The sequence below is a fragment of the Rhinopithecus bieti genome, unplaced genomic scaffold (assembly GCF_001698545.2).
Source record: "Rhinopithecus bieti isolate Rb0 unplaced genomic scaffold, ASM169854v2 scaffold_18349, whole genome shotgun sequence".
NCBI classification, from domain to species: Eukaryota; Metazoa; Chordata; class Mammalia; order Primates; family Cercopithecidae; genus Rhinopithecus; species Rhinopithecus bieti.
The window spans coordinates 12438-25988 of record NW_016809054.1 but is presented as its reverse complement, the minus strand read 5'-3'; the positions used below and the strand labels follow the sequence as shown (position 1 = coordinate 25988).

The following is a 13551-nucleotide window of genomic DNA, read 5'->3' as shown; positions in this document are numbered from 1 at the left end:
GTCTCTACTAAAAATACAAAAAATTAGCCAGGCGTGGTAGCACATGCCCATAATCCCAGCTACTTGGGAGGTTGAGGCAGGAGAATCACTTGAACCCAGGAGGCAGAGATTGCAGTGAGCCAAGATCACGCCACTGCACTCCAGCCAGGGTGACAGAGCAAGACTCTGTCTCAAAAAAAAAAAAAAAATTGTAGAGATGGGGTCTCATTATGTTGCCCGGGTTAGTCTCGGACTCCTAGGCTTGAGCAGTCTTCCTGCCTCAGCCTCCCAAAGTGCTACCACGCCCAGCTTTTTGAGACAGGTTCTCACTGTTGCCCAGGTTGGAGTGCAGTGGCACAATCAGCTCACTGCAGCCTCTACCTCTTAGGCTCCAGCCATCCTCCTGCCACAGCCTCCCAAGTAGCTGGGACTACAAAAGCACACCACCATGCCCAGCTAAATTTTAATTTTTTTGTAGAGATAGAGTCTTGCTATATTGCCCAGGCTGGTCTCAAACTCCTAGCCTCAAGTTATCCTCTAGTCTCAGCCTCCCAAAGTGTTGGAATTATAGGCATGAGCCACCACACCTGTCCTTCCCTGTACTTTAATGCTGATCCAGAGGTAAGTTTCAAGGAAGGGCCTCAGAGATCACCTCTTCAGCCTGCATATTCAGGAAGAGTCTAGCAGAATTGAAAAGTAGAAGGCCACTTCTGTCCTTTGAAATGTATAAGAACTTTACCCAGGAGGCTCAAATTGGCATGAGAGATGCAACAGGCTTTATTGTTGCAGCAACACTAACATATATGCCCCATTCCCTGCTGAGGCCTGTCCCCACCTCACCCCTTGGTCGTCGATGATGTGGAACATTGGGGTGAGGGGCAAAATCCCTAAGCAGAGCTGGAGGGAGGCAAGTGGGACTGGTGAGGGTCGGGATCACCTGGGACCAGGGGTCCAACAGTCAGGATACCCAACTCCATCCACACAGGGGCATGGAACACTTGGGTTTTGAGTTCAAGATTTGGCAATGTCTTGACCTGGGTTGGAAGGTAGGGTGGGGTCTGGAAAAGCTTTGGTCCAGGATTCAAGATTTGAGAGTGCTTTGCCTCAGGCCCCAGTTTGGGACTGAGCATGGAGAAGGGTGGATGGGAGTGTCTCTGGGTTCACAATTTGAAATTGGCCATGGATGCTCTGGCCTGAAGCCCCGGTGCTGGGGCTGGATGTAGGTGGCTCTTGGTTCTAGGTTCAGGGCTGGGGAAGACTCTTGTCCCTAGGTTATGGAGGCTGGGTGTGAGGGATATCTTAGTTTGGGGCTGGCGTGTGGGTAGGGTGGTCATAGATGTCCTGTTTTGTTTGGGCAGGGGCTCTAGGCTCCTGTTTTAAGTGCTGGGAAAGGGCTCTGGGTCCCAATTATGGGCTGGGGTGGGGTGGTATTCTCCAGGTCCTGAGTACAGATCCCAGGGGCCTAGGATCCAGCCTCCTGCTCTTGTCCCAGCGCCTCCAGTAGCAGGCCCATTGGCGTCCGCTTGAGACCAATGCTCTCGATCTTGTTGTCAATCTTGTTCTTAAGGTTGCGCAGGCGCAACGAGGCGTGCACCAGGATCACTGTGGGCGGCACCGAGAGGGGTGGTCAGTGGAACAGACCTCAGCCTGCAGCCAACCGGGGCCCACCGAAGGGAATTGGCGCGCAGGCAGGCCAATCGAGTGGTGAGCGGCCAGGACGCCTCAGATACTGAAAGCGTGGCCGAGTAATTGGCTTGGCAACGTGGGCATGGCCGGGGAAGGCGCCCGGTAACGGGGACGTGGCCAGTGGAAGGCACTTAACACCAGGAGTGAGATGGGAAAGGCGATAATAAAAGGGGTGTTCCCAGAAGGGGAACGAAGTCCGGGAAGGCGCTTTTAGCGGGGCGTGGTCAGGCCCTCGGGTTTCCCAGCCCCTCTCAACCCGGGGACCGGGGCAGGGCTGGCCTGGTGCCTTAAGCATGTTCTGGCCGCTTTCCTGGCTATCTCGGGGTAGTGGAGACTCACGAAGCACCGGCCCGGCGATGCTGAGCAGGAAGGTGCAAGCGCCGCCCACGACCCAGAGAACCAGGAGGCCGACGGCAAGCACTGCGGCCAGGCAGGCAGCAGGGTGGCTGCGGCGGCAGCGGCGCACAGCTGCGCGGGTCTCAGCTGCCCACACCAGTACGCCGAGGGCCACCGCCACTACCAGCGCGCTCAGAAGCGTGTGCAGCGGACGCACGTACCTGCGGGTACAAGGGAACTAAGCTAGCCGGCCGGGCGGAGAGACGGCCTCCGGGACCACCACCCACCCTGGGCCCCAAGAGCCAGGGTCTCCCGTCTCCGGACACTCCAGCTCGGCACATCCTCCCACCAGCCCTGTCTCCAGCAGGCCCATCTGCCAGGGGTCCCGACTCACCCCGGAGACCCCTCCTTTCCTCCCTGTCAATTCCACTGCCCTGTCTTCCTCAAGTCCCCGCTTCAGGCCCTCCCATCCAGCTAGAGAAGACTCCCCACACCCCGAGCTCCCAACACTTCTCTGGACTTTCCTTCCGACTCTACCCCACAGGGCCCCTCATCAGCCTGCCCGCAAGCTCCCCTTTAACCCCAGCCCCTGCAAATCCCTCTTCCAGGCCTTCTGTCTCCACACATTACCCTCTCCCCAGGCCTAGGGTCCTTATAGGAGCCCCTCCAGGCTTCCTCCCCTCCCAATGCCCTCTCCAGGCTACCATTTCCCTATAGATTCCTCCCTCCATCATTGCTAGAACCTCTTCCAGGTTGTCAGCCCCACTCTGAACTTCTAGCACTGCTCAAGTCCCTCCTCCAGATTCTCCATCCCTCTCTGGTCTCACGCTTTCCAACCATGGATCGTCCTCCTGGGCCCAAGTTCCCCAACAGGTACCTGCCCCTGGCGCCTTCCAATCATAGCCAGGCTCCCCTCCAAGACCGGATCCCCAATAAATACATCTTCCAAACCCTCCAACTTTACCGTCTATTTCCCGGTCTCTGCCCTAAGTACTCCAGGGTCGGCCTCAATCTGGCCCCATCATTCACATTACCCCCCCACCACGCCCCTCGAGTACTCTCAGTCCCCTTTCGGGCCCTCCTTTTTTTCCGGTTCACCTTCCAGCCCACTTTCCCCTTCAGTCCCACACTTGTCTCCATCTTCCCCAGATCTTCCCTCTAGACCCCATCCCCGCAGGCCCTCCTCATCAGCCAGGCTCCATCTCCCTGAGGCCCTCCTCATAACCAGGCTCCACCTCCTTCAAGGTCTCCCTTCCAAGCCCCTCAGGCCGTCCATCTCTACTGACTTCGCCCTTCCCGGCCTTGCATCCCCACTCGGGTTCCCTGTCCTGGTCCTCAAAGACCTGTGGGTCTACCCCCCCACGCTCTGCAGACGTCCCCGGCCAACCGGCGCCTCCCTCCCTCACCCGGCAAGAGCGAGGCCGATGCCGAAGCAGAGAAGGTAGTTGGTTTGGTAGTAGAGGAGGTTGTTGATGACGCGGTGGCACCATCGCTGCGGGTCGCATGGATCCGGAGCCGCCAGACGCGCCGACCCCAGAACAAAGTCGTCCAGGGCGCGTAGCGGTGGCAGCCGTACCTCCGACATCCTGCCGGTTAATGTGGCTGGACCAGCCAGGAGGGGCCGGACTACAACAACCGTTACGCCCCTCGCCACCGCGGGGCACACCGGGAAATGGAGTCTGGGCTGGGCAGCTATTTTCCTAATCTCCTAGGTGGATTGCGCAGGGGCGGCGATGCACGTGACCGGAAAAGCAACCAACACGCCGCTCAGAAAAGCAGCAAAGGCTGCCGGGAAATCAAGCCTTGGTCACGGAGCTAGAAGCTCCCAACCGTTAAAACTGCTATCCACCCCGCGCAGGGCGCCGCAGGGGCTGCTCCGGGCGGTGCCAGCGGCTCAAGCACAAAGTAGCCAGACAGATAAGAAAGGAGGGACTGTCACAAGGATCCGAGTTGGATTCCACCTCCGTCCTGTCAGCGTCCAAAAGGGTCACATTTCTCCAGGAAACTCCATGCCCCGCTCCTGAGGTCAAGCCGTAAATGCCATTAAGGGCNAGTCTCAGCCTCCCAAAGTGTTGGAATTATAGGCATGAGCCACCACACCTGTCCTTCCCTGTACTTTAATGCTGATCCAGAGGTAAGTTTCAAGGAAGGGCCTCAGAGATCACCTCTTCAGCCTGCATATTCAGGAAGAGTCTAGCAGAATTGAAAAGTAGAAGGCCACTTCTGTCCTTTGAAATGTATAAGAACTTTACCCAGGAGGCTCAAATTGGCATGAGAGATGCAACAGGCTTTATTGTTGCAGCAACACTAACATATATGCCCCATTCCCTGCTGAGGCCTGTCCCCACCTCACCCCTTGGTCGTCGATGATGTGGAACATTGGGGTGAGGGGCAAAATCCCTAAGCAGAGCTGGAGGGAGGCAAGTGGGACTGGTGAGGGTCGGGATCACCTGGGACCAGGGGTCCAACAGTCAGGATACCCAACTCCATCCACACAGGGGCATGGAACACTTGGGTTTTGAGTTCAAGATTTGGCAATGTCTTGACCTGGGTTGGAAGGTAGGGTGGGGTCTGGAAAAGCTTTGGTCCAGGATTCAAGATTTGAGAGTGCTTTGCCTCAGGCCCCAGTTTGGGACTGAGCATGGAGAAGGGTGGATGGGAGTGTCTCTGGGTTCACAATTTGAAATTGGCCATGGATGCTCTGGCCTGAAGCCCCGGTGCTGGGGCTGGATGTAGGTGGCTCTTGGTTCTAGGTTCAGGGCTGGGGAAGACTCTTGTCCCTAGGTTATGGAGGCTGGGTGTGAGGGATATCTTAGTTTGGGGCTGGCGTGTGGGTAGGGTGGTCATAGATGTCCTGTTTTGTTTGGGCAGGGGGCTCTAGGCTCCTGTTTTAAGTGCTGGGAAAGGGCTCTGGGTCCCAATTATGGGCTGGGGGTGGGGTGGTATTCTCCAGGTCCTGAGTACAGATCCCAGGGGCCTAGGATCCAGCCTCCTGCTCTTGTCCCAGCGCCTCCAGTAGCAGGCCCATTGGCGTCCGCTTGAGACCAATGCTCTCGATCTTGTTGTCAATCTTGTTCTTAAGGTTGCGCAGGCGCAACGAGGCGTGCACCAGGATCACTGTGGGCGGCACCGAGAGGGGTGGTCAGTGGAACAGACCTCAGCCTGCAGCCAACCGGGGCCCACCGAAGGGAATTGGCGCGCAGGCAGGCCAATCGAGTGGTGAGCGGCCAGGACGCCTCAGATACTGAAAGCGTGGCCGAGTAATTGGCTTGGCAACGTGGGCATGGCCGGGGAAGGCGCCCGGTAACGGGGACGTGGCCAGTGGAAGGCACTTAACACCAGGAGTGAGATGGGAAAGGCGATAATAAAAGGGGTGTTCCCAGAAGGGGGAACGAAGTCCGGGAAGGCGCTTTTAGCGGGGGCGTGGTCAGGCCCTCGGGTTTCCCAGCCCCCTCTCAACCCGGGGACCGGGGCAGGGCTGGCCTGGTGCCTTAAGCATGTTCTGGCCGCTTTCCTGGCTATCTCGGGGTAGTGGAGACTCACGAAGCACCGGCCCGGCGATGCTGAGCAGGAAGGTGCAAGCGCCGCCCACGACCCAGAGAACCAGGAGGCCGACGGCAAGCACTGCGGCCAGGCAGGCAGCAGGGTGGCTGCGGCGGCAGCGGCGCACAGCTGCGCGGGTCTCAGCTGCCCACACCAGTACGCCGAGGGCCACCGCCACTACCAGCGCGCTCAGAAGCGTGTGCAGCGGACGCACGTACCTGCGGGTACAAGGGAACTAAGCTAGCCGGCCGGGCGGAGAGACGGCCTCCGGGACCACCACCCACCCTGGGCCCCAAGAGCCAGGGTCTCCCGTCTCCGGACACTCCAGCTCGGCACATCCTCCCACCAGCCCTGTCTCCAGCAGGCCCATCTGCCAGGGGTCCCGACTCACCCCCGGAGACCCCTCCTTTCCTCCCTGTCAATTCCACTGCCCTGTCTTCCTCAAGTCCCCGCTTCAGGCCCTCCCATCCAGCTAGAGAAGACTCCCCACACCCCCGAGCTCCCAACACTTCTCTGGACTTTCCTTCCGACTCTACCCCCACAGGGCCCCTCATCAGCCTGCCCGCAAGCTCCCCCTTTAACCCCAGCCCCTGCAAATCCCTCTTCCAGGCCTTCTGTCTCCACACATTACCCTCTCCCCAGGCCTAGGGTCCTTATAGGAGCCCCCTCCAGGCTTCCTCCCCTCCCAATGCCCTCTCCAGGCTACCATTTCCCTATAGATTCCTCCCTCCATCATTGCTAGAACCTCTTCCAGGTTGTCAGCCCCACTCTGAACTTCTAGCACTGCTCAAGTCCCTCCTCCAGATTCTCCATCCCTCTCTGGTCTCACGCTTTCCAACCATGGATCGTCCTCCTGGGCCCAAGTTCCCCAACAGGTACCTGCCCCTGGCGCCTTCCAATCATAGCCAGGCTCCCCTCCAAGACCGGATCCCCAATAAATACATCTTCCAAACCCTCCAACTTTACCGTCTATTTCCCGGTCTCTGCCCTAAGTACTCCAGGGTCGGCCTCAATCTGGCCCCATCATTCACATTACCCCCCCACCACGCCCCTCGAGTACTCTCAGTCCCCCTTTCGGGCCCTCCTTTTTTTCCGGTTCACCTTCCAGCCCACTTTCCCCTTCAGTCCCACACTTGTCTCCATCTTCCCCAGATCTTCCCTCTAGACCCCCATCCCCCGCAGGCCCTCCTCATCAGCCAGGCTCCATCTCCCTGAGGCCCTCCTCATAACCAGGCTCCACCTCCTTCAAGGTCTCCCTTCCAAGCCCCTCAGGCCGTCCATCTCTACTGACTTCGCCCTTCCCGGCCTTGCATCCCCACTCGGGTTCCCTGTCCTGGTCCTCAAAGACCTGTGGGTCTACCCCCCCACGCTCTGCAGACGTCCCCGGCCAACCGGCGCCTCCCTCCCTCACCCGGCAAGAGCGAGGCCGATGCCGAAGCAGAGAAGGTAGTTGGTTTGGTAGTAGAGGAGGTTGTTGATGACGCGGTGGCACCATCGCTGCGGGTCGCATGGATCCGGAGCCGCCAGACGCGCCGACCCCAGAACAAAGTCGTCCAGGGCGCGTAGCGGTGGCAGCCGTACCTCCGACATCCTGCCGGTTAATGTGGCTGGACCAGCCAGGAGGGGGCCGGACTACAACAACCGTTACGCCCCTCGCCACCGCGGGGCACACCGGGAAATGGAGTCTGGGCTGGGCAGCTATTTTCCTAATCTCCTAGGTGGATTGCGCAGGGGCGGCGATGCACGTGACCGGAAAAGCAACCAACACGCCGCTCAGAAAAGCAGCAAAGGCTGCCGGGAAATCAAGCCTTGGTCACGGAGCTAGAAGCTCCCAACCGTTAAAACTGCTATCCACCCCCGCGCAGGGCGCCGCAGGGGCTGCTCCGGGCGGTGCCAGCGGCTCAAGCACAAAGTAGCCAGACAGATAAGAAAGGAGGGACTGTCACAAGGATCCGAGTTGGATTCCACCTCCGTCCTGTCAGCGTCCAAAAGGGTCACATTTCTCCAGGAAACTCCATGCCCCGCTCCTGAGGTCAAGCCGTAAATGCCATTAAGGGCCTTTTATTCGTATTCATCACATTGGAAATCATCTCTTCCTAGGAAGCTTTTAAAAAATCCCCAGGTTGGATTAGGGCACTCCCTCTGGGTCCCTGGCAATTTCCTCCAAGTTAGGGATCCCAAGGGGTCGCTGCCTTCCTGGGTCTCTGGCCTAGCCCTTGGGGCACACAGTCATCAAGAAGTGCTGGGGGGAAGTGAGCTCTTTATTTAGACATAGCTCTGCTGAGTGGAAAGTGGGCACCGGCCCCATTAATGCTTGCTGACTGGTGGCTTCCAAGCACGCCCCACTGCCAAGGCTCAGCTCTGCAATCTGCCACTGCAGGTCCCTAGCACAGCCCCCAGGGTCCTTAAAAGTCATCATCATCACAGATGTCAAGGTACACGTCGAAAGCCTCTCTGTTGCAGTTTCCATCAGGAGTGAAGACATATTTGTGGAAGGTCCCATCTACGCAGATGGCTGGGGGAGGGGGAGTGGTAAAAGGTCAGAGGCTGCCACAGACACAGGTTCCAATCCTCTCAGGCATCTCAGGACCTAGGGTCTGCCTCCAGGCCTTTGCCCAGTGCTGTCCCCCTTACTGAAGATGAAGCTGAGCCTCACGTGGCCCTAAAATTCTTTCAGGTCCAACCTGCAGGCCTCTGCCCCATGCAGTACCCCCAACCAAGGGGCTGTTCCCACTCACCAATGACAGAGTTGACGTTCTTGGAAGTATTGCGACCGAAGGCGCAGATGCAAGCTGACTCAGCAGGCACAGTGAAGCTCGCCAGGCTCCACTGAGAGTCCACGTACTGCCCAATCATAGGCCCCACCTTGCCCACGCGAGCCAGCCTGCAGGCAGCACTGGCTAAGCCCAGGTATGGTAAACGGGCAGGGGGACAGGGAGGGACACGGTAGGGTGGGGAGGGGGTACTCACGCGGAGCGGCGGTTGAGGCGGGTATCCTTGAGAGCAAAGATATGGACGGTGCCCTTATCACTGGAAGCGCAGAGGAAGGAGGAGTCGTGACTGAAGTTAATGCTGGAAGACAGATCAGCAGTGATGCCCACATGTCATGTGGTATGGGGTCACCAGCCCACCATGCATACCCTGTGCTCACCAGTAGAGGGTGGCAGGGTCAGTGCCTCGGCGCAGCTCCACCAGTTTCTCCTTGGATTGTGTGTCAAAGAGGCGAATAAGGGTACCCTTCTGGGAGGCTGAGGCCACTACAGTGCCTGGCTGGTTTAGAGACACACAGGCTATGTCACTCTGATGTGCATTGATGGTGAATGGAGCAGACGAGGTGCCAGGCTTTGTGCTCGCCAGGTCCTGGGGTAGGAGGGAGGAGTCTGAGGTTGGGATGGTATGGAGGGAAGGGGCCAAGAGTCCACAAGGAAAGCCAGTCCACCAACCTTCCCACCCTTGTCCACTGGACGGCTCACCACAAGTTGCAGACTCCCACACTTGTGTCCCGGGAACACTAACAGTTGCTTCTCCAGGCTGGGGCAGAGGTCACAGAGCCCTAGGGTGTGAATATGAGGGTGGGTGGGCAGCTGAAGAGGAGGCAGCATCTCAGAATGGACAGAGCTGGATGAGGACCAGACTTCAACCCTCCATGATAAGCTTAACCCAAAGAACCCTGAGGGAGCTCACCTCAGCTGCACGCCCTGCCAGCTAGGCAGATTCCATTCCTTGCTCTGCAGCTGTGGAATCTAGTAAGCTGCTATAACAGCCCCAGGAGGCTCAGGGATCCCTGACACACCCACCCATGTCCTCATGAGGTGTTTCTGCTCTGCCACTGGGGCACCCAGGGGTGAGGCAGGGCCGCAGGTGGGGAGAACTGGCTGAGGGCTGGAAAGATGGAGAGGCTGTGAGTGTGAGCATCTCCCTGCCTCTTTCCCCATTTCTCTGTGTGTGTGTGCCCCTTCCTTTCTTTCCTCATCTCTGCCGCTCTGTCCCATCCACTGTTTCATGTCCTTACACCTGTGTATCTGAGCCCTCTCACCCTTGGGGTTGTCCCGGGTATCAAACTCAAACAGCTTTCGGGGATTGTCAGGGAAGGAGTACACATAGATGCGGTTCTTCAGCACGATCACGATCCTGTGGGTATCACACAACACAGGATGGCCGTGAGGGGGCGGCAGGATGCCCAGGGAGGACTATCCCTCTCACTTGCTGTGGGGAACCTCCTACCTCCCACCCCCGTCCTCCTCAGGCTCACTTGTCATGGCGCATGCGCACAGAAAGCACTGGCTTGGTGAAGGTGAACTCCAGCACCAGCTTCTCCTTGGAGTCCTTGCCCTCCCGGGCATCGTCCCAGATCAGCACTGCTGGGCAGGTGGGTGGGTTGTCGGGGCCAAGGTTTAGGGTAAGGGGCAGCCCTGGTGACACAGGATCCACCCCTGCTTCCCAGGGACCTCAACCTACTTACTTAGCCTTTCAATAAACACCCAGTGAGATCCTCGCACAGTATGAGCACTTGTGGACATGATCCCTGAGAGGAGTGTTCTAGACTGTTACACTCATCTACAGATGAGGAAACTGAGGTTCAAAGTGGTTGAGTGCTGGCCAAGGACCTCAAAGCCCATCAGCAACCAAACAGGGACTCACACTCAGGCCTGTAACTTCCCCTGGGTAACTATTTCTGCCTCCAGGGTCCTAGTCCATGCACCCTGGAGATTTCCGTGAGGAATCCTAGGGCTCTGTGACTCACCTAGGGTGACTCCTGCCCTGTCCAGATGGGATCAGCAAGAAAAATCCTTAAAGCAAGATGGCACTTGAGGCTCAAGCCAAGTGGGTATTGGGAAGACGGCTCCAAGATTTTAAAACCTATTGCTTGTGTGACCTTGGATGAGTCACTTAACTGCACTGGGCCTCAGTTTCCTCATCGGTAAAAATGGGGATAACTCTACCCCATAGAGTTACTGTGAGGATTAAATGAGTTAATATACGTAAAGTGCTTAGGGCAGTCCCAGGCTCACAGTAAGTGCTCTAGGGCATGGCACACAGGAGGCACTCAATCAGCATTTTAAAAATGAAAACAAAGCACCAAGCTTCTCAAGCTATAAGATCCATGACTTCCAAGCTGTAGGCCTCCTCACTGTGTGACTCTGAAGTACTCTGACATCTTCATCTGCCAGTACCTTGGGGTGCCTGTGGGAGGCCAGGAATCCGAGAAATCTAGGCCAAAGGGCAGGATGAGGGCACTTACCTGAGATCTCTGAGAACTTAGGGCTACTACCACCGCCCACCAAGGCCAGAAGGTTGGAGCGGTGCAGCATCTCCACCAAGCCCATGCTGCCCACTTGCTCGTGGTCTGGACAGGGACCAGGGTGTCAGTGGAGGTAGGAACCAATGCCCAGCCCAGGTCTTCTGCCCATTGCCCCTCCCCTGCCAACAGCTCACCCAGATGCCCCTTCTCCATCAAGGGCTCCACGTTGTAGATGCGCACACCTGTCTCCATGGCGCAACAAAAGCAGCCTGGGGGATGGAAAGAATCCAGACTGCCTTAAAGAATGCCCAGGTAGGAAGCTGGGGGCCCATGGCCCACTTCTGACCCCTCTTTCCCTTGCTCCCTCCCACAAGGGTACAGGCCCAAGCCTCTCTCACTTTGGTCTTGGTTGAAACGCAGGCTGGTCACTCCTCGAAGTGGCTGTTGAGTCATGGTCCAGGATTGTTCCCCTGGATACAAATGGGATAAAGATAAGAAGAGTCCTGGAGTCTCCCCTCCAAGTTCTGCCTCACCTGATTTCCTCCTCCTCCCACTCTGCTAACTACTGACTCTGGAGCGACTGCAAAAAAGGTAAAAACAGGCTGGGTGTGGTGGCTCATGCCTGTAATCCCAGCACTTTGGGAGGCCGAGGTGGGTGGATCACCTGAGGTCAGGAGTTTGAGATCAGCCTGGCCAACATGGTGAAATCCCGTCTCTAGTAAAAATACAAAATTAGCCAGGTGTAGGGCACACCTATAGTCCCAGCTACTCAGGAGGCTGAGGCAGGAGAATCACTTGAACCCAGGAGGCAGAGGTTGCAGTGAACTGAAATCGAGTTATTGCATTCCAGCCTGGGTGACAGAGCAAGACTCCGTCTCGGGGGAAAAAAAAAAAAATATAAAACAGAGAGAGTCTCAGGGTCTCTGCTCTAAGCTCCCAAGATCCCAAACAGCGTGGCCAGGAACCCTCCCTTTTTCAGGTTTGGCAAGCTCCAGGCCCACACTGACGTGAACCCCACACTTCCTTTTTACATGCTGGCCCTCACTGACTTGTCAGGAAGTAATGTGATAGGGGTGCCCCGTGATATCTTCCCCACCCCAAACAATCTTGATCCCAATGCCAGACATGGCCTGGAACCACTCCCAACCCATTTCTCATCTTCACACCCGACCTAGCACGGGACTCTGTCAATAAATAGACAAAAGTGGGCTAGGAGATCCACTTGTACCTCCCTGACTTGGCCCTGAGACTGCTATGCTTGGTCTGCCATCCCCAGGAACTCCTCTGCTCCCACCCTTCTGACTCTGCCCCAACCTATTCTACCACCCCAGAGTCCTCTCACACCTTTCCCCCTCACCAGCTTCCCCAAACCCCTTCAGGATGCTTACCTTGGGATGCCCCTTCTCATGCCTTGGTAACTACCCATCAGGGCCAGCCTGGACACTTCCCTAGATTGGCTTATGCCCTGGGGACTCTACCCTAGGATTCCCCCTAGCACTTTAAATTTTCCACCCCGGGACATCTCCTTCCTTGTGTTCTGCTGTCCTTGACTACAACATAACCTGGCCTGGACCCAACCCCAGGAACCCCACCCATCCTCCTAAGATTCCCTTCTAGACCCCTATCCAAGACCCTGCCTCAGGGCACCCTTACCCTCTAAGACGCTTGCCCAAAACAAACCACCCAAAACTCCTACCTAGGAGAACCTCAACCCCTAAGATGCCTGCGCAGTCCCCTACTAAGATTACTGCCATAGAGTCCCCAAGTTCCCTTCAAACCCTCAACTCCCCAAGACCTCTGGCCAGACACACTCCCTCCCCATCCTCCAAGAGCCCAAATCTTCCTTTCTTTCAGTTACACCCTCCACTGGAATACCTCATGCTCTTTCTTTGGACAGCTCTGCCTTAGAGTTATTCTCTGGACAGCTCCAACTTTCAAGACCCCTTTTTTGCACCTCCATTCCAAACGCCCGCAACACCCCAAACTGTGTCCGGGATGCCTCGCCCCTCTCCCAAGACCAGCATGCTCCTTCCAACGCCAGCACCCACTCAAGACCTCTGCCTTAGACCCCTACTCGAAAGACTCCCAGCCTCCCCCAGACCCCAACCAACCCTGGGATCGTGCTCCAGCTTCCTGCCGCCTTCACCGGCCTGACCTCCGCGTGTCCCTGACCCGGGCCCCAGCTGTCGGTGCCGCCCGCGGCCCGGTTTTCTGACCTCCCGGGCCTTGGAGCCCGGCTTGGGTGTTTACATCGGGCCCTACTTCCGGGGGAGGGAGCCTGTCGCAGGAAATGACTCACCCCAGCTGGAAAAAGGCGGCCACCGCCTTCCTCGCCCAGTTCCCGGGTCTTCGGAGCATCGCGAGTGACAGCGGGGTCCTCCGGGGAGGGCGTGGGGAGCGGAGGAAGGTCGGGTGCGGGACCGGAGGCGAAGGGTGTTCCTCAAGGCCGAGACTGTCTGAGGGAACCGGGAAGGGTGGGGAGAGAGAGCGTGTCTTGCCCCCAGCAGAGCGAAACCGGCCGAGCCCTCAGCCCCTCGGTCACCCACGATGGGGGAGTAAACCTTCCCTGCGAACAAGATGTGGACCTCCGCGGCGACCGAGAGTATCCGCCCCCGTTCGCAACACACAGTCTTCCCAGGCTTCCAAAGGGGCGGTGCCGGGGGCTACAGGGAGCGGCGGACCTGGAGACCTCGAAAGTGGTGAAACCTTGGCTCCGGGAAGCCAAGGAACAGATTTCGCTTTCTTTCTCCCCACCCCCTGCCCCC

At 57.6% G+C, this 13551-nt stretch overlaps 3 protein-coding genes across 7 annotated transcripts; all 3 read right to left on the bottom strand.

Annotated features, from left to right (window-relative positions):
- Positions 1-732: 732 nt before the first annotated feature.
- On the bottom strand, positions 733-3616 carry LOC108539577 (PRA1 family protein 2). The gene is made up of 3 exons (XM_017888389.1): positions 3408-3616; positions 2005-2222; positions 733-1581 (listed from the first exon to the last, which is right to left on the bottom strand). Exons 1-3 carry the CDS (start codon positions 3584-3586, stop codon positions 1442-1444), a joined length of 537 nt encoding a protein of 178 aa, XP_017743878.1. The 5' UTR covers positions 3587-3616; the 3' UTR covers positions 733-1441.
- Positions 3617-4267: 651 nt separating this feature from the next.
- Positions 4268-7234, bottom strand: PRAF2 (PRA1 domain family member 2). Its single transcript, XM_017888383.1, has 3 exons — positions 6956-7234; positions 5545-5762; positions 4268-5118 (listed from the first exon to the last, which is right to left on the bottom strand). Exons 1-3 carry the CDS (start codon positions 7132-7134, stop codon positions 4979-4981), a joined length of 537 nt encoding a protein of 178 aa, XP_017743872.1. The 5' UTR covers positions 7135-7234; the 3' UTR covers positions 4268-4978.
- A 355-nt stretch (positions 7235-7589) lies between these two features.
- Positions 7590-13534, bottom strand: WDR45 (WD repeat domain 45). 5 transcript variants are annotated; one of them, XM_017888379.1, is made up of 11 exons: positions 13086-13534; positions 11185-11256; positions 10981-11055; positions 10787-10891; positions 9797-9905; positions 9581-9675; positions 9018-9097; positions 8696-8904; positions 8515-8616; positions 8283-8428; positions 7590-8059 (listed from the first exon to the last, which is right to left on the bottom strand). In XM_017888379.1, exons 2-11 carry the CDS (start codon positions 11237-11239, stop codon positions 7950-7952), a joined length of 1086 nt encoding a protein of 361 aa, XP_017743868.1. In that variant the 5' UTR covers positions 11240-11256; positions 13086-13534; the 3' UTR covers positions 7590-7949. The 5 variants fall into 5 exon arrangements, with proteins under 5 accessions (XP_017743868.1, XP_017743870.1, XP_017743867.1 ...); XM_017888381.1 differs by having other exon boundaries at positions 9797-9902; XM_017888378.1 differs by lacking the exon at positions 13086-13534 and adding an exon at positions 12898-13060.
- Positions 13535-13551: the final 17 nt, after the last annotated feature.